At 44.4% G+C, this 20,045-nt stretch overlaps 1 protein-coding gene across 1 annotated transcript in view; it reads left to right on the top strand.

Annotated features, from left to right (window-relative positions):
* Nucleotides 1-1,496: 1,496 nt before the first annotated feature.
* The window catches only part of KIF5C (kinesin family member 5C), a 151,647-nt gene continuing 133,098 nt past the window's right edge, over nt 1,497-20,045 (top strand). Inside the window, exon 1 of the mRNA XM_058548928.1 lies at nt 1,497-1,979. Within this exon, the coding sequence (XP_058404911.1) occupies nt 1,854-1,979 (126 nt within the window). The 5' untranslated portion in view covers nt 1,497-1,853. The remainder of the gene's footprint in view (nt 1,980-20,045) is intronic.

Raw genomic sequence — 20,045 nt, forward strand, 5'->3', positions numbered from 1 at the left:
CCCTCCTGGGAATGATATCCCTCTTCTTTCAGGAACCTTCCCACTGTGGGATTCTTCCATGGTCTTACAAAGTCCCTGACTCTGGGTGAGTGGTCTAGGTCTCTGATTGGTCTTAGACACCAACCTAAGCCCAGGCAATCACAGACTTTCTCTAGGATTTTTCAAACCAAAACTCCAAACAAACATCAATCCTTATCTAATGGTAGAAATTGAAGAATGAAACCCAGGGGCTGTGGGCACCTGGGTTCCCTGACATGTGGAGGGATGATCTAGAGTGAGAAAGAATGATGCCAATACAAAGAGAGAACAGGGACCAGCGGTAGAAAGAGAGTCTTCGTAGCTTGCCCTTTCCCTGGCTTGGTTGTTTAATCATTTCTTGAATAAGCAAGATAAACCTGTATTCTTCTGATAAATTCTCCTTTTGCCTCAGTGGCTCCAGTGAGGTTTCTATCACTTTCCACCATAAGAGCCCTAATCTGCTTACTTAGTAATAGGCAAGAATGGGTGACTCTAGGAGAGCAATTGGCTTAAACACAGTGTCAGAAGCAAGCAGAGCAAAAGGCGAATGGAGAAAGCCAAAGGGGTTTGGCATTTGTCAGAGTGGAATCAAGACAACAAGTGGCAAATGATGAGGCTAATAAGTTGGCAGACACCTGATCATGCCGCCTGGGTGTATTTTGTACAGGACTTTGGACTTGATCCTGTATATATTCTCTTCCTTCTACAGGATTCTAAGTAGGCATTAGGCAGAGGTTCTGTAAACTGTACCATACTTACTAGCTATTAAGAAGTTCTTAACCTGAGAGTCACAGGTAGCTTCAGTTGTCCCCAAACCCTCTGAAATAGCATGAAAAATCTGTGGATGTCCACAAGTTTATTTCTCTTTGGTTTTTTTTTGTTGTTGTTGTTATGGAAAAGATCTCTAACTTTCGTCAGATACTAAAGGAGTCCCTCACCCAAAATATATGAACTTCTGTGTTCAGGCATTTTCGGGAATAACTGGCTTCAAATATTCATACAAATCTAGTTTCCCCCCTGGTGTCCTCACAACTCTTAGAAAACTGTTCAGCACAGAGAAAATGCTTCATAACTGTTCGTTTGGACCCTGTCTTAAAAAGGGATTCTCCTTCAGGACCATGAAAAGATATAAAGAGATGATATAGACCTGCTTATTGACATGGATTTTAACCAGGAATACTGTATATGACCTCCATCCTGTTCCTGGCTTGGGCAGCCAGACCAGACCTGCAGGCTCTCGGAGGTGGCACCCAGGGCACCACTGCTGTCTCCGAAAACCAACTCCAATCACCCTTGGCCCTCCCCCCGTGGCTGGAGCGACTACAAGTCCCGGGAGGCGCCGCGCTCGGAGCCGGGGCGAGGGCGGGGCGGATCGCCGCAGTGACGTCACCGACCCGGGGCGGGCCGAGGGAGGCGGGGCGGAGGGGCGGGCCGGGGAGGCGGCGGAGCGCGCTGGTGCTGATGCAGGATGGCTGAGCGCGCAGGAGCCCGGGAGGTCTGAGCCGGGCGAGGCTCGCTCGCTGCGCATCGCCTCGTTCGCCCGCCGCGTGGTCGCGGGCAGGTGGGCCCGGGGCGCCGCTCCGGGTTAGCGCAGGGCCAGGGAAGGCAGGTCTGCAGCCGGCGGGGCCGGAGGCTGACGAACTGCCCACCTACCCGGTCTCGGAGCGGCCGGAGCTGCCCAGCCCACCGAGTTCGCGATGACCTGCTGAGAAGCTTCGTCGGAGGCTGCAGGAGGCGGCCTCGCCGAGGGTGGTGCGGTTCGCGGCCTCCTCCCTCGTCGCGCCGAACCTCGGCCCCCCACCGCTCTCCGCGCCCCCTCCCAGCCTCCGGCCGAGATGGCGGATCCAGCCGAATGCAGCATCAAAGTGATGTGCCGGTTCCGGCCCCTCAACGAAGCGGAGATCCTCCGCGGGGACAAATTCATCCCCAAATTTAAAGGCGATGAGACCGTGGTGATCGGGGTAAGTGGCCGGGGCGTCTGGCCTCCCCTCCTGCTTCGCGCCACAGCCCGGCGCCCTGACGCCCCAGACCGAGCCGAGATGCTCGGGCTGCCCCTTCGGACATCCCTGCCGGGCTGCCCTCTCCGGTGGACTTGACGAGAGACCCCTCTCCCCCCTGCCCTATAGTTCCCTTCTGGGCGGGTGGAGACGCAACTAGGGGCGGCAGGGCGGACCCCAAGTGGTGCGGGTGGGGGTGGGGGGCGAGGAAATGTTCGGCGCCGCCATTGTTCGCGGGGTGGGGGCCCGGGTGGGCCTATTGTTCCCCGCCCTGGCCACGCCGCGTGGGTAGTGTGTTCAGGTTACCCCCAAGCCGGGGTGCCCAGGCTTCCCTTAAAGTATGAACTCTGCAGCCCACAAATGATTCCAGGCATCAGTTCGATTTATTGAACACTTTGCCTCTTCTTCTCAACATCTTGGCAAAAGAAGAAGAAAAAGAAAGGTACTAGGAAAAATCCTAGTCTCGGCTGGGAGCTCCTAGGGCCGTGTAGACACGGCTCCCCGCGGCGTTTCACCTTGGAAGGCGGAGGTTGGGGGGAATACTGGTGGCCTTGGTGTCCCTGGGAGGCCTGGTGTGTCTCCTGCTTCCTCTCAACCCGGGTTGCCCTGGGAGTGGAGCCCGGGTCTGACCCCTTCCCAGTGGGGCGATCCCCCACCTGGTGCCCGCAGACCCTCGGATGTGCTTCGCGCTGGGTGGAGAGGAGGCGGTATTCTCATCTCTGTGGGGCTAGGGGGCCCAGAGCGCAGCCAAATAGCCCTTCAGTGCCAAGAGCAGAAGTTACTTTGTGTGGCTTGGGCCCCCCTCTCTCTTGATCTCCCTTCCCACCTTTCCCCACCCGCGACTTGGCTCCCTCTCTGCAGCCTGGGCTGCTGGTGGGGGAAGGGAATACCATTGGTTTTTAGTTCTTAAAGGAATATGTCAAATAAAATAAACCAGCCTTCCCCCCGCCCCTCCCCCCTCCGCTGTCCCCAGCGTGTGTAGCTGACGGTGCCCTCTTTGTATGCGAGCCGCGTGGGGAGGGACCGAGTTAATGGGAGCCTCCAGATCCCCGCTGACACGTTCCTGGCAGTCCGCTCCAGGCTGCTGATGCAGCCTTCCCGTCCTCAGCATTGATTAAGTGATGTCATCCCGATCACTGAGCATGCTCCGACTAACCCCCTCCCTCCCGTTCCCCCAGTGGCTGGTGTATTTAGGTCAAGTGATTGACAGGTGACAATTTACCGAGGGTCTCTGCCAGAGTCCGCCAGCCTTTCTCAAGCCCCAGGGGCTAACATTTCCTGGCCCAAGCAGTCCCCAGCATTTTTGCTAAGGTTGTGCCGCAGTCCCTGCGAAGGGCTCTGGGGACTAGCAGGTGCTAGCTGTCCCGGTAGGCGGTCGCTCCCCGTGCAAGGGGAACCCAGGCAAGGCGAACTCAGGCAAGGCTCTGGCCTCCCGGCTTCATCTTGTACCTCCCTTAGGAAGGCAACTCCCCTTTGATGACCCCTTCTCCCCTCCCCATTTTCACAGCCATCAGGAAACCACGACCTCTAAATGCTCTGTGCATGGGCGTTCATTCTGAGAGCTGACCTATGAGGGCAGGAAAGAGGGGTTTTCTCTCTGCTTAGTGTTAAATTGAAGAGAAGATGTATGCTACAATTATTGATGAGGAGGAAAATTCTGTACTTAATGGCAGATAGGAGATAGTGACATATCTATGGCCAGTACATGGGGCAGATAGTAGCTTGTTTGAGTTACACCTCTCAGCTGGGATCAGCCTACAGTCTGATTTGCTATTTCCTAAACCAGGCTGAGGTTTAGATACAGTGGGAGTTACTGGGGACATCTAGTCCCTGCCCCTTGCCTTGTAACAATTTTTTAACAAATAATTGTGCAGCACTAGAACATGTTCTGTGACCCTGTTTTTTTGTCCCAGAGGTTTTAAAGAAAAGCCTGGAGAAGTTTCTTCTTCTTCTTCTTCTTCGTTTTCATATTCTTCCTCTTCCTCTTCTACTTCCTCCGCCTCCTCCTCTTTCTCCATCTTCTAACAGTAAGACACCAGGACTAATGATGTGGAGTAGTAAGTCATCCTCTTTGATCTGTGTGCAAGGCAGAGATCCTTAACTTAGGGTTATCCTTCTTTAATATTATGACATTACTATGAGTATATATTTGTATCCCATCAAAATATGCATATGTTATTGACTAAATTAAAACAAAGTCATCATATAAAATAAGTAATTTAAACAAAAAATTGTGGTGTGAATACACATGCCGCTCTTCAGCGATAAAGTGAAATCTTTGCTCATCTTACTATAATCTTTTAATACAACAGTTTTCAGTTTTTTTAACAAATTTTTATTGAAATAAAGCATTCATATAGAAAAGTGTTATCATAAGTGTACAGCTTGATGAGTTTTTGTAAAGTAAACATTCCCTTCTAATCACCTCTCAGACTAAGAAACAGACATTTTCAGGACCCCAGAAGTCCCCCTAGTGTCCCTCCCAGTCTCTTATTCCCCCTGCTTCAGGGTAACCACTATTCTGACTTCTAATGTCATAGATTAGTTTTCCTTGTTTTTTAAAAAAGCTTTATATACATAAAACCATACAGTATGTTTGTTTTTATGTGTGGCTTCTCGCACTCCACATTATGCTTGTCAAGTTCATCCATGTTGTGGCGTGTAGCAGCAGTTCATCCTCGTTGTTCTGTAGTATCCCATTATATGAATATAGCACAATTTATTTATCCATGAACTGTTGGTAGATATTTGGCTAGTTTCCAGTTTGGGGCTAATATGGACAGAGCTGCTATGACCATTCTTTACACGCTTTTGGTGAGTGTGCATACAGAACAGAAGACTGCCAGATGCTGAAGGGTGTTGGGACTTGGGTTGGCGTGTGCTAGGGCCCTTCCCATTCCTAGTTAATAATGTGTAACTAAAGGAAACGACAGTTCTGGCAGCCTGTATCATGCTTTGTAAACTGAGTAGAATGTTTCCCAAGTCAATTCAGTTGGAACCAACCCACATTGCTCAGTTGCAGGGGGAGACTGCTAAGGGTGGTCACTCCGTTCCCTGTTTGCAGGGGCGCAGGTTGTGGGGATGACCAAAGAAGCCTAGAACCATCCAGAAATGTGAATCACCTTCACTCCCAACGGAGACAAGTAAAGAATGAATTTCTCTGAGATTAGTCCAAATTCAGAATCCCAGAGATGCTTTTTGGGTTTGAAACTGGGGTCATTTTTTTCCCTTTAAAGTCCTCTTCAGTTCTTATGGTGATGTATGCTAAGAGGGAGATTTTTCAGGTGGAATTTCTGGATTTTTCTTTTTTGAGAGAATGTCCTGGGGCCGGCCCGGTGGCACAAGCGGTTAAGTGCGCACTCCGCTGCGGTGGCCCGGGGTTCGCCGGTTCGGCTCCCGGGCGCTCACTGATGCACTGCTTGGCAAGCCGTGCTGTGGCGGCGTCCCATATAAAGTGGAGGAAGACGGGCACGGATGTTAGCCCAGGGCCAGTCTTCCTCAGCAAAAAGAGGAGGATTGGCAGATGTTAGCTCAGGGCTGATCCTCCTCACAAAAAAAAAAAAAAAAAAGAGAGAATGTCCTGTTTTGGAGAAATCTCTCTATCATTCTTCAATTTTTCATCTCCTGTGCAAAGCTTTCTTTCTCTGACCTCCCCAGCCACAGCCTTCCCCACTATGAACTCCTGTAACATTTATTTTGTATATGATCTCATAATTATTTGGCTTTCGATTCTTATTAGCTTTGATCGTATGTGTAATGACATTGTAAACCATGTGTAGAGACAAGAACCATCCATGTTTTGCTTCTTTGTACTTCCCGGGGCCTTGCCCATAGAAGGCATTTAATAAATATTTATTGATCTCTTTGTTGAGTCTAGAAATCTTTAATTTGGTTTATTTAACTTGTTTTATGGACTTTTAATTGGCTGTAGGCTGTGGGGAGTAGTTAAAAAACAATTTTAAAGAGAAGTGCTATTCCTTTGAGCAGGCCTAGTCAGATAGCATATATTATATTTAAATGCTATAAAAAAATTGGGAAAGAACTGCATTCAGCTTTGTGAAAAATTAGGAGAGCTAATGACACTGGTGGTGAGCTAGAAGTGGAGGGTGGGGGTGGCTTAATGGTTAGAAAAGGGATTCCACATTAATTCTTCAGAGAAAAATATTGGATTTACAGCATTTCGCAGAGTACTCCTCCATTAGCTGCTAAAAATCCTGGTGAGTCATCCATTACTTTGGGCTCTGCCTATGGGTGTTGATGCATCTGTATCGATGGAAACTCTCTGTCTTGGAGAGTTCCCAGTAAGTTTCTTGGAAATGGACTTTCACACTTCAGATTCCTCATTTTGGGCTTTCTGCTTGCTCGCAGTCCTGGGAAAGCAGGTCTTGTTGAAGATGGGTGCTTCCTCCTGAGGCAACATAAGTTCCGATCTGTTTGAGAGCCAAGGGAAGACATCAGCCACAAACCCTGAGCTGGGCAGTGGCCTGGAAAGTGGCCTGAGTCTCAGGAGCTTAGATTAGTTCTGGGCAGAGGATCGGCGAGGAAGGCAGGGGCTGGGACAGAGACCAAATTCCCAGCCTGGGTTATCATTGTGGGGATTAAGTGCTGAAGAAGTGAAGGAATATAGCTAGAACTTTTCTTTTTGTCTGCAGTAATGGTCTTTAAAAGCAAGAACATTTAAAATTTTTCTTTTTCAATCCATATACAGTAAAGTCACTTTTTTTTTGGTGTAGAGTTCTATCACAGGGGGTTTGGCAAATACATAGAGTTCTGTAGCTATGCTGTATTAGTTTTGTATTGCTGCTATAACAAATTACTACAATTTTAGAGGCTTAACATGATACAAGTTTATTATGTGCAGTTTCCATAGGTCAGAAGTCCATCAGGTCAGCTGGTTTCCCTTGTTTAGTCTCAGAGAGCCAAAACCAAGGTGTTCGCAGGGCCTTGTTCTTTTCTGGAGGGTCTAGAGGAATATCCATTTCTGTGCTCAGTCAGGTTGTTGGCAGAATTCAGTTCTTTCTGGTTGTGGGACTGCAGTCCCCATTTCCTTGCTGGCTGTCAGCCCAGGCTGTTCTCAGCTTCTAGAAGCTACTCTCAGGTCCTAGCCACATGGACCGCTTCCTCAATCTTAAAAGCCAGCAACAGGTTGAGTCCCTCTCATGCTTCAAATCTCCCCTGCATCTTCTTTCATGGCATGTCTCTCTCACTGACTCTTCTGCCTCCCTCTTCTACTTTTGATGGCCTGTGTGATTATATTGACCCCACACGGATAATCTGGGATAATCTCCCTATTTTAAAGTCAGCTGATTAGCAACCTTAATTCTGTCTGCAATGTCCCTTTTACTCTGTAATGTTAACATGTTCACAGATTCCAGGGATTAGAGTGTGAACATCTTTTGGGGCCATTATTCTGCCTACCACACACATCACCATAGTCAAGGTACAAAACAGTTTCATCACTCAAAAAAAAAAGCCCTTGTGACACCTCTCACCTCTCCGTGGTCAAACCTTCTCCCCTCTCTTAACCGCTGGCAACCACTTCTTGGTTCTCCCTCTCTGTAATTTTGCCTTCTCCAGATTGTCGTAAAAATGGAGTAATATATTAAGTATCTCTTTGAGTCTTTCACTTAATAACTCCTGAGATTTATGTTGTTGTTGCAGGTTCAGTGGTTCATTCCTCTTGATTGCTTAGTGATAGTCAATTATATGGGTATCCCACAGTGTGTTTGTCCATTCATCTGTCGAAGGACATTTGGGTTGTTTCCAGTTTGGGATGATTATAAATGAGGCTGCTGTAAACCTTTGCATATAGGTTTTTGTGTGAGTATAAATTTTTATTTCTCTTGGATAAATACCCAGGAGTGGGATTGCTAGGTCATATTGTAATTAGATGTTTAACTCTAGGAAACTGCCAAACAGTTTTCCAAAGTGGTTGTACTATTTTGCATTCCCACCTAAAAGCAGTAACATTTTAAGCCAGGGTTTTAAAGAGTTTATTCAGTTACTTTGTCTAAGTGAATACTAACAGTAATGTCAAGATATATCAGTCCTTCATTCCTCTTTGCCCTAAATTCAGAGATGTTATATCACTTGGAAATGGATTGGTAGTTTCCTGTAAACATACCCTCTGAAACTCTGGAATGAGTGAACACAAGCAAGTAGGCGTAATCTGGCATGTGTCACTGGAAACCACTCATTGTTTGCGGTGAGCACACAGTTGGTGCTACATAAAGGAATGGGGTTGGTAGAAGCAGTGGTCAGAGTCAGACAGAACTGTGGATTCACTAGCTAGCTGTGGGGCTTTTTTCAAGTTGCTTAGCTTTTCTGGGCCTCAGTTTGCTCATATTTTAAGTGGAGATAATTGCTTTTCTCATAGGGTCATGAGGATGAAATGAAATGAGGTGGTTGAAACAGTGTTTGGCACAGAGAAAATACTCAATAAACATTAATTATCTCCCACATTTCCTGTTCCCGTTATAATTTTCCTCATTTTCAGAATTAGCTTTGCCCCCCAAAATTACTGCCCTTAACTCTGGCTGTTCCCTGAAAACCCTTCTTGCATCCTCATTTCTTAGGCATTTGTTCACCCTATTCTCCTGCTTGGATTAGCCACTCTTTTCATCTTATTTGTGGAATTCCTATCCATTTGTGAAGGCAGAGCTCATGTTCCATTTACTCATAGACTATATCAGCTGTTCCTTTTAATCTGCAATGATCATGTATACGATTGTGTGTGTTTGTGTGTGTGTATCCTTCCTATGTAAATTATAAGCTTCTCAGGGGCAGGAGCTGTTTTTTAAAATGTCTTTGTCTCCTTCATTGTAGTTGTACAGTTGCTTAGTAAGTATATCTTGATTGAGGGTTCCTTCCTCCCCTGTTCCCTGCCTGGAATCCAGTTTCCATAAATGCCAATTTCTGAATTTCCTTAAATAACTTGGGTATCACTGGGGATTTCCCTCTGCCTCTACCTGGCCTTGTTTTCACCAGCTCCCCTATTTAATGACAATGTTTTCCATTCTCAGCTCTTCTCTTTCATTCTCAGCTCTTCTCCCCCACTCGAAATAGGAAACCTCCCCACCTTTGGGTTCCCTTTAGTCTCTGCCTCAGGTTTCTCACCTGTGTCTACTTATTAAACAAGCAAAACCAAAACTACCTACTCCCTAATATTTTCTCGAGTTAAAAAAAAAAAAAGCCCCTTGGCATCCAATTTCACCTTATTTCTCCCAGGTTTTTCATAAAGTCCTATTCTTGTGGCTGAGAAAGCTCTTCCCTTCACCTATTTGCTGCACATCAACCAAGTTCCTTTTAGTAGGAATTGAGTTGTTGAGTTTGTGGTTATTTGCAAATATTGCAGAGAGCTTGGGAGAAATTGGAGTTTGGATTCATCATAGTATCTCCCCAGCACCAAACCTGGATGTGAGTCAGCCCAGGATGAACTCCCAGCTCTGTGACTCCTTGGCTGTATGAACTTGGACCAATTGCTAAAGCACACTAAGTGTCAGTTTCCTGGCCTGTGAAATAGGGATAATAACACTCTGCCCCTTGTAGGGTGGCTGTGATGTTTACACCATGCATGGAGAGTGCTGAGCACAGTGCCTGGCATTCTGAAAATGTATGCCATTGTAAGACCCACTAGGGGTTATTTCTCTGCACTGTTGTCAGACTGACTAATCTTGGGAAAGCCCAGACGCTTCAGAGGTTCCCTGGTGCCCTCAGGTTGTGTTAAAGAAAAATTAGTCCGACACCTGTGAAAAGAGTTGGTGATAGGTCAACATGACTGCAATGGGGGAGAGAAATTGAATTCAACTCTAAATACAAGTACAAGTGGAGCAGATTGGGGGGTCGGTGGGTGGACAGTTACTAAGAGGAGACATCAAGGGTAGAGGGAATTCTTGATAAACTGACCTAACAGGCTTGTTGCTGAAGTCAGGACAGATATCAAGGTATCAAGATATCAGTACTGAGGTATCGAGGGTGATGAGATATTGAAGGTGGCCTTGGCAGGATTCTTGCCAAAACTGGACTCTGCAAGGACAGACATGGAAGTCCAAGGTCGAGGCCCAGTGGAGAAGAGGGCTCAGAGGAGCCTGACTAAAGTTTGGTCAAGGAGAGAGTCTTTGTCGCTTGGAACGCAGACACTTCAGTGGGGCATTCGAGGCCCTCCATACTTACATACATACATACATACATACAGGTGGGCCTGCCTACCTTCCTAACCTCACCTCCTCACCCCACGTTCCATCTGTGCTCCATTCCACCAAAAGACTAAGCTACTCAATGCTCTCCCTTCTCCCCCCAGCTGCTCACATCCTAAATGCCTGGGATGACTGTCCTCAAAGTGTACCTGCATGGCAAGCATCCATTCACCTTTAGAATCTCATCCCATGGTGCCTCCTCTGAAACTTTTCCTCTCCGCCTCCGCCTTGTCCAAGTTGGACACTTCTTCCTGGGCACCCCTTGTACCATGCACAACTTCCGTCTGACCTCCCCCAGGACTGCATTTCATTTTTTTGGGCATACATGTTCTTTCCTCCAATTAGACTGAAAACCCTTTGAGGGCAGGAAATGTGTGCTGTTTATTTCTATGTCCTAGTCCTGGAACAGTGCTTGGATCAGTGCGGTTGCTCAGTACAAGATGTCTTTTGAAAGAAAGGGAAGAAAGCTGACCCTCCTAGGCTGTCAGATGTCAGAGTCTGGGGTTATTTGCTTGAATTATTACTTTGACCTCTGTCCAGCTCTGGTCACTTGTCTCTTCTACTTTGGACGTCTTCATGGTTTTATTGTTATTGTCTTAAAAGAAATAACTTTTCCAGAGGTCTTAATATATTCCATGCTCATTGAAAAAAAACTCAGACTACGCAGAAAAGCAAGAAGAAGAAAGTAAAAATCACTTTTAATTTTATGAACCAGAAAACACCATTGTTAACTTTGTTGTATATTCCAGCTCTTTTCTATTCTATAAAAAAAACTTTGTTTTAAAACAAAGATATGATTTTATAAAATCTGTTTTGAAACTCACAGTCTTGCTTAACGGTATACTTCAGACATCCTCATTTTTAAAGTTTGTATATAATTCCATTATCTGTCTAATCAATACTTTAACCATTTCCTACTGATAGACATTTGGGTTTCTCTGTTTTTTGTTTTTTTTTTTTTAATTTTATTTATTTATTTATTTTTCCCCCAAAGCCCCAGTAGATAGCTGTATGTCATAGCTGGACATCCTTCTAGTTGCTGTATGTGGGACATGGCCTCAGCATGGCCGGAGAAGCGGTGTGTAGGTGCGCGCCCGGGATCCGAACTCGGCCCGCCAGCAGCGGAGCGCGCGCACTCAACCGCCAAGCCACGGGGCCGGCCCCTGGGTTTCTCTGTTTTTTTTTTTCTTTTCTGTTATGAACAAAGGTGTGATAAACATTGGTGCACACATCTCTTTGTGCCCTTGCCCGATTATTTTGTTAGAATACATTCCTAGAATCAGGATTGCTGGGTTGCTGGGTAAAAGGATACAGATAATTCTAAGGCATCCATAGTTTTTGAGAAGGGGCAGTTTAGAGATGGCAAACTATCTTTTGTTTCATATTCTCACTGCTCTGCCCACCCCACGGAATCGTTGCCATTTTGTCTCATAAGGCATTCCTTCATACCTGAGCTAAATTTAATTCTCACCAAGAGTGTGTGCTTCGTCATGCTCTGCTAACCCACAGATCTAGGACACAGCAATGCCTTCAGACTTTTAATGTAAAGCATAAGATTTTGTGGGCTGTCTCTTGTCAGTTTCAATATCTTAAAGGATGTTGTTTCTTGGAGGTGATCAAAAGCTAAATCTCTCTCTTGAGGCAGAGAGAGATAGAGGCCAAGATTGTAGTCTTAAAGAAAAATGGAATGGATGCGCCCTTTCTTCTTGGTGCTCACTTTGAACGGCCTGTGATATCTCCTGGGCAGTGGTAAGTTGAGAAGGGATAAAATAGGCCTCTCAAAAAAGTCCTCGAAAGAGTTTTTTTTTCCTCTTCCCCCTTGATTACTAGGTACTCTTTTTAGAAACTTATTATATAAAATTTCAAATATACACCAAAGTAGAATGAATAATAAATTGTACCCCCCATGAACCTGTCAACCAGTTTTAACCATCATCAACAATGGGCCAATCTTATTTTTTCTATACTCCCCTATCCTTTCCCCCCAAAATCACTCGATTGTTTTAAAGTGAAATCTCATCTCTCACATCATTTTATCCCTAAACTTCAATATGTATTTTTAAAAGATCAGGTCTCAAAACCACAGTAACATTCTCACAACTAAAATATGAACAATTCTTTAACGTACAATACCCCATTTTCCCCCATTGCCTCATAAATTTCTCCTTCATTTGCTTTGCTCGGATCAGAACACTAGGTGCTGTTAATTGCAAGTGAGGAGAAAAAGAAATGCTCATACATATCGACCTTGAAGCAAGAGGGAGGCTTTTGCTATAGAGTCATGTGTGGCAGTAGAAACACACAGAGCAGTCAGGGCTAATCAAGATTTCCAGCCCATCTCCCTTAACACTGGTCATGTCCTAGTTCTCCTTTTTAATAAACCAATGCCAGCATTGCAGTGTCACCCAGAAAAGCTGTTTAAAGAGCTTCATGCTGTATAGCTTTTTCCCACTGTTTCTTCCCCTTGCTTTTACGTCTTGTGTAAACGTCGGGAAAGCAGGCAGGTGTTTGTCTTCCAAGCTCATACCACCCTTATTAGATCAGTACCAACTACATTTACAGCAGTTCTTGTAGGTGTGTCTAGGGGTATTAGTATTTATTATCTTTCCAGTTAATGAATACCCATCCTTGATATGAATTGGATACTGAAAAATAAATCCACAGAGCTGAAGGGAAAACATATAGTGAGAACAGAATTCAGTGCAACACAATACTTTAAGGAGGAAGGTTTCTAGTTCTCTTTTTATGTTTCTTATTCTTTTTCTCATTAAAAAAAAAATTTTTTTTTTTTTTTTTTTTGTGAGGAGATCAGCCCTGTGCTAACATCTGCCAATCCTCCTCTTTTTTTTTTTTGCTGAGGAAGACGGCCCTGGGCTAACATCTGTGCCCATCTTCCTCCACTTTATATGGGACGCAGCCACAGCATGGCTTGCCAAGCAGTGCATCGGTGCGCCCCCAGGATCCGAACCAGCGAACCCCGGGCCGCTGCAGCGGAGCGCGCGCACTCAACCGCTTGCGCCACTGGGCCGGCCCAAAAAAAAAAAAAAACTTTTGAAGGGAGAGGTGACTGGAGAAAAAGCGTAAATAAAAAGCAAATCCCAATAATTTATGCTTTAATTTCCTTGACTGCAGGGTATGGTCGGAAGAGCTGCAGATCAATAATATTATTTTAGAAGCATTTTAGTTAAAGACCTTGGTTACTCAATTCTAGATTGACAAAGCTCAGGGACTCTTCCTTTCCCAGGCTCTCTCATAGAGCGATCTCTCCCATTTCCAGGTCGCATTTTGCCTTACGAGGAAACGAGAAGCAGTCTGCTTCAATTCTCTGAGGAGGTTATATCATAGTTTTTTTCCTGAACGAACTGTCTGGCACCTGACTCCTCAGAGATTATTGATTTTCATCTGGGAACGTGGGTAAATAACAACTCCATCTGATGTCATAAACTTTGGATAGTCTTGGGGGAAGGGACTTCTATTCTCTTTCGTGGCCGCCTCCTGTGCCATAGAGAGGAACAGATGCCACTCTGATTGGTCAGTGTCCAAACCTCTGTTGGTCCAGGTTATGGATGGGCAGGATCCCATGTGAGGCGGTCAGTTCCTTCCTGTGTCTGGTCTCTGTGGTGAGCTGACCTCTGCAGGGGCTGGCTTCCTGGGTGGCTTCCAGGGGCTGTTTTTCCATCTCCTCTCTGCATTCTGCTGAGTGGACAAGTCAGTCTGTGTCCACAATTCAGGCGCATGTTGGCTGGTGTCAAGGTTCAGAGGAGGTTGGGCTGTGGGATGGTGGGGTAGGGAGGTGAGGAGAGTAGGAAGACCACATAAGCCTCCTCACTTGAGATTTGGCCAGGCTCTGTATTGGGATGATGGGTGCTGGCGCCCTACAGGTGGTGCTTGGATACCTGCTGCGTCACTATTCCTGTGTAGAGCAAACTGGCCCACCCAGCGGCGAGGAGGCTGCTGTCTGTTAGAGGAAGCTTCTGGCATTCCTGGGTCCCTGGTACTAGTGTCATCGTGATAGCATCCGAACCTTCCCCTAACTGTAATAGTTTGTTTATATAATATTTGTGAAAAGTAGACTTTAGAGGGGAAGTGTTTAGCTCTTCAGTAATAATTACTAAACAACACAGCCTACTAATTATCTGCTTAAACAAGTGGGAAAAAAACACCCAAAGTACTATATCCTGGAATAGCAACACTTGCTTGCTCATGTGTTTGTTAAATGTTCCTTAATTAATATGGCTCTTGATAAGATTGGCTTGAGGATCTATTTTAACAATATTTTCTGGTCTAGACATTTATCCAAAAGAGCTTGTAAAGGGGGAAAATATATACCTGTTACTTCTGTAGTTCTATTAAAAACAAATATAAAGAGGAAACATAGATTAATGGAAAATTTGAACTTAAATGAGTTCTTTATTACTATGAAAAATGTTTCCTTTTATAAGAGATGTTTTATGCACTGTGGAGTTTTGGGTGCTTCACTGTGATACTGTGCTGTCCACTGGCCTCTTGTAACTATTGAGCACTTGGGATGTGGCTTGTCCAAATTAGGATGTGCAGTAGATGTAAAATGCACACTGGCTTTCGAAGACTTAGTGCAAAAAAAAAAAAAAGGAATGTAAAATATTTAGTTACTTTTTGGATTTGTTACATGTTGAAATAATAATATTTTGGATATATTGGGTTAAATAACATTAATAAAATGAATTTCTCCTTTTTCTTTTTACTTTTTCTAATGTGACTACTAGAAAATTTAAAGTTACACATATGGCTTGCATTTTTGGCTGGCATTATATTTCTATTGGACAGCCCTGCTTTAACATTTAGATACCGACATTCTGATTGTTTTTGCATTTATTTATCAATTTCAGTTCCACTTTGGTATATTGAGGGCCTACTGTGTGCTAAGCTCAGTGCTAAACATTGTAGACTTACTGTGATAAGACAAGATGCATGCCATCAGTAACCATATATATAATCCAATGGGAGAAAGCAATCATAAAAAAAAAATTACCATGATATGAGTGTCCAAAGAGAAGAGGAAAGAGCCCTGTTGAAGTTAAAAAGGGAGAGAGCACATCCAGCTGTTTTCAGGGAAACCCCAGGCAGAGGGACCATTTGATCCTAACCTTGAAGCTGGGGTAGGCATCTGCTTTTCAAATGTAAAATTTGCTTCATCTTTAATTACTTTGCAATTTTTACACAGCTGCTTTACAGATTTCCGTGTTGAATATTGTTGAGAAAAGATTTGAGAAAGGATGTGTGCTGTAGCCTGGTCCATCTCTTTCTCATCGCTTCCCCGCTTGCTCACAAGTATTGTGACATTGAGGATTGTAGCGGGGAGCTCCTGGGCGGAACGGCCCACCCCTTGTCCTGTGATTAAGTACCAGCCATTTGTGGCAGTGGGTTTGTGATGCGTTTGTAGCGGGTGACATTGAGAACATCAAAAAGTGACATGGCGCGATGTCTGAAAAATGTCACGATGCCACTCTGCTCCCTGGCTCCCACGGCGGTCGGCCTGGGGACGGGACACCAGGCCTGCGGGCCTCGCTCCTGCCCGCTGCGGGCCGCGCTGCTCGGGTCGGCCTCTCCCGGCCCGCGGTTCTTCGTTTCCAGGCAAGGGGCGCCGCGGTGATTGCAAATCTGCCACTTACCTTCTGTTTTCATTCTGTCAATAATGCTGGGAATGACGAAGCCTCTTGTCCTGGAAATGCATTCTCTTTAGCAGAGGCGCCTTCTAATGCAGCCCCTCCACCCTGCGGAACAAAGGCGCCCCTTAGGAGGACCGCCGGTGGGAGGTGGCGCCGCAGTGGGCAACCAAGGAAACGCTGCCCTTGTCGCTCACAGGTGCCTCTTCTTTGTCCTGGCATCTGTGTGGGGGAGGTCGCCTTGCAGGTGAAGGCCACGCAGCTCTTTGGAGAAGGAGTTGGTTCTGCGCTGGAAAAGCTCTCTTTCCCACCCCCACTCATGGCCCTGTTTGTCTGGGTTGGCGCAGAACTGATTTTTCCTCCTTTGTAAATGGCAAAAACGCTGTGATGGTAACACGAAAGCACAGCAACAACAAAACCAGCCATCATCTCACCATCCTACATCATCCATTTTAATTTTTATATCCTCATTTTTGCTGTCTTGGTTGATACTTAACGTTTCAAAACATGTATTTCCAACTATAGATAGACAGAGATAGACAGTTCTGCCTTTTTTTTTTTTTTCTTTTTACCTAAGCTTACTCCATAAACAGTTTTCCATGTTGCATGATATCTTCATGGACATAATTTTCAATGATGACTTCCGTGTCCGTTGGGCTGATAGATCACAATTTGCTAACCCATCTTGCTGTTGTTGGCTTTCAGATCTCCAGGTTCTCCTTATTCTGGGTGATGGTTTAGTGAACATCTGTGTGCACAGAGCTGTTTTCTTTTGTTGAGCCATTTCTAGAGAATATTCTCCAGAAGTGGATTTCCTAGACGCAATGCCATGAACATTTTAATTGATGCTATTAAATATTGTTGCTTTCTATAGGGGTCTACCAATTCCTATGGCCTCCGGGGATATATGAGTGTCCCATTTGGCAGTGCACTCATTTTTGAAGTAAGGGAGATGAATCATTTGAGAAGGTGATTTATAGAGCAGTGGTCTGGGATTTATGTGTCTTGGGTTTTGTTCCAGGCATTTCCTCTGATTTATATGAATGTTAAACTAAAAGTACAAGTATTTAGTGATCTTCTTTAATTTGGAATATTGCTGTCAGTGGCCACTTCCAGGGTCAGGTTGGGGGGTAGGGAGTGTCCTGGGCTATATAGAGGAAGGAAGGACCTGGAAGGGTTGCTGCACTCCACCCCCAACATCTATCGGAGGAATTGAGTGGTGGTGGTGATTTACACTTAGATTTAACTCAGGGCTCTCCTCATATGCTCAGATATAATTATTTCTGCTATTGCATTGGATGAGCTTCAGACCTTCTCTATCCTAACAGCAGCATACAGGAGGATACATTTTGTAAGATGACCTGTGCCGTCTGGTAGGAATCCATCCTTCTGGGAGATGTGGTAGCACCATTTAAAAACCATGACTTCCTGTTTGATGGTTATATGTGCTCCAGGGACCAGGATGCTCTTTAGTTCTGGGGTTGCCCACCGACTAAGCTCATCATCCTGCAGGTGTCACTAGCAAACCCTGGGCTGGGACAGGAGAACCTGAGTAAGGTAAACAAACAGAAAGGCAATATGAAGAGGAACTCTGGGCCAGGTGGCAAAGAGGAAAGGAGCACTGTGGGCCCCTTCCTGGGTGTCTTTGTTCTACAGAAGACATGACACATTTCCTTTCTTACAAAATTGGCTTTGAATACAAAGTACTACTCTCTGATGCATAAGTTTAGTCACTCTTTTTTGGTGCCTTAATTATCATGTTGAATACCACTTATTTAAGAAACTAATTCGTTTGTGAAAAATTTACCTATAATTCTGGTTAAATCATAGGCCTTTAAAAAATGATAAATTAGGACATACACATGGTATAAAACTCAGAGAACACAGAAGGAGATAAAGAGAAAAGGAAGGATGGGATAAGAATTTTTGCATGGGAGAAAAAATATTCAAGGTGATCACTGTGTGTTCAAGGGAGGGAAGAAGTGTGCGAGCCACGTATAAGAGGTCTGAGAGGAGCAGTAAGGTAGTCAGATTAGAATAGACAGGAAGGAATCAGATGTGGAGGGTCTTGAAAGTGGGCTAGAGGAATTGAAATATGATTTGTCGACTTGTTACTCTACTCTACCCTGTAGCTGGTTCAGAAATACTTCCACGAAACATTTCTCCTTAAATGTTTGTGTCTCTTGGCCTCAAATAACCCTTTTCAGCTTCCGATGAAGGCAGGTAAAGTTGAAGTTTGCTTTTCCCAGTTTGTACCTGGTAGTACAATGCAAAACATTCAGTTCTCATCCATCTCAAGTAAGTTATGGGCCCTTGATTTATTGTCCAAAAGGATTAATATATTATATCCTGTTTAAACCCAGTAGTCAGGGGATAAAGTTCTTCTTGCTACTGGTTGTCATATATGGATCACCAAATTTCAAGGAATTGACACACAGTAAAGTATACATAACTAGGCCATATTTAACGTAATATTTTTCTGATGCTATAGACGTTTCCTGGAAGAATTTTGCATTGTAGGTAACTGTCCAATTTGGAATAGTCACATGTCAAAGGCTCCTCAGTGTGCAACAGTACTTTCATGTCTCTTGGTCTTGCTCATTTTAAGGGAAGAGATGATAGAAAACAACCCTCTAAAGTGGCTTAATTCTGGCAGAATTTCTTGAGCACTAAATTTCCTTCCAGAAGATGTAACTTACTTTGGAAAGTGAGTATGGGAGATTGGAGAGAAGCTGCTTTTCAACTTGGATGCTTAGGAGGACTATTTAAAGAAAATTCTTCAACCTTTTTAAAGTTAAGGATAGCCTCTTTTTTATTTTCTATTTGCCCCACCCAACCCCCAAACGCCACTCTAGACATCAATGTGTTCACTATACGTGTCAGTTAAGAGAGTGTCTCTGTTAGCAGAACCACAGATAACGTACGTGTTCCCGCTCTTCTCCAGACCTTTATGGACCTGTTTGGTGAAGAGTAATTTTCTCTTAGACCAGTAAGGTTATATTCTTCCCTGCTTGCTTGCAAAATTTTGTAATTCTGACAGAGTAGTGACAGCATATAATGAAATCTACTTGACTTAACCACTTATGTAAGTGCTTTATGTGTTTTCATCCATTTATTTTAATCCTTGATACTACCCTATAAGGTAACTAACTATTGTCATAATCCATCTGCCCATTCTGCAAATGAGGGATCTGGGGCACAGAGAGGTGAAGTAATTTGCCCAAGGTCACACTAGGGTAAGTTGGGGATCCAGGATTCAAACCCAGGCACTGTGGCTCCAGAGTCCTTGCTGTTAAACATTTGCTATGTTGCATCTACATTTTGGTTCATACCAGAAGTTGAGAATGTTCAGGTGTACAGCATTTTCTAAATTAGCATTTTTCTGGGGCACTGGTTCTTTGAGTTATTCCCTGATAAAAGGGTTTGATGTCAATTAAATGTGGAAAGTGTTTCTCACATTCTCTGCCTCTTGGAGACACCACCACCTCTCCCATCAACAATCCTGCAGTAAATAAGCACACTTAGCTTTGTTTAACTTGGTGTTTCCCATTAGCAACCCACTGTGCTGACACATAAGTTTGGGAATTGCTGTAGGAGAAGGTAGCTGTAACCTGGGCTGCAGTTGAAAGTAGAGGATTTTTTTCTTTCTCTTGCTTGCCCTTGCATTGATATCAAATTATGTATGACGGACAGAATCAGCTTCTCTGTTATTGCTGTGATTTCCATCTGAAAGGCTGTTTAGGGCATTCCGTAGAACATAATGCCAGTCCTCTCAGGGTGTGGTGCATTTGCTAGGAAATCTCGTAGGCTAGACTTCTGAATGTTTCAGTGTACTATTAATCTACATGGATCTGTCCACAAAGAAAAGGATTATGATGCTTTTCTTGTAAAAACATGTGCTCACCCTGCTCTTCTGTGTCTTAAAAATGGAGAGATTTATATCTGCTTTTCGGATTTCTAAGTCCACCTGTACATTTAACCATATTACTAAACTGTCTTCTAAGAAATTGTCAGTAAATTTAAAAAGATATATCATGAAGATAATTGTTATCATTTTCAAATAATGACAGTTTTGTTTCCTTCTTTTCAAAACATATACTTTTAATTTCTTTTTTTCTTGTCTTACTCTGTTGGATAGGACCTCCAGGATAATCTAAAATAAAAACAATGGTAGCAGGAATCCTTGTCTT

Source organism: Diceros bicornis, chromosome 10 (assembly GCF_020826845.1).
Source record: "Diceros bicornis minor isolate mBicDic1 chromosome 10, mDicBic1.mat.cur, whole genome shotgun sequence".
NCBI lineage: Eukaryota > Metazoa > Chordata > Mammalia > Perissodactyla > Rhinocerotidae > Diceros > Diceros bicornis.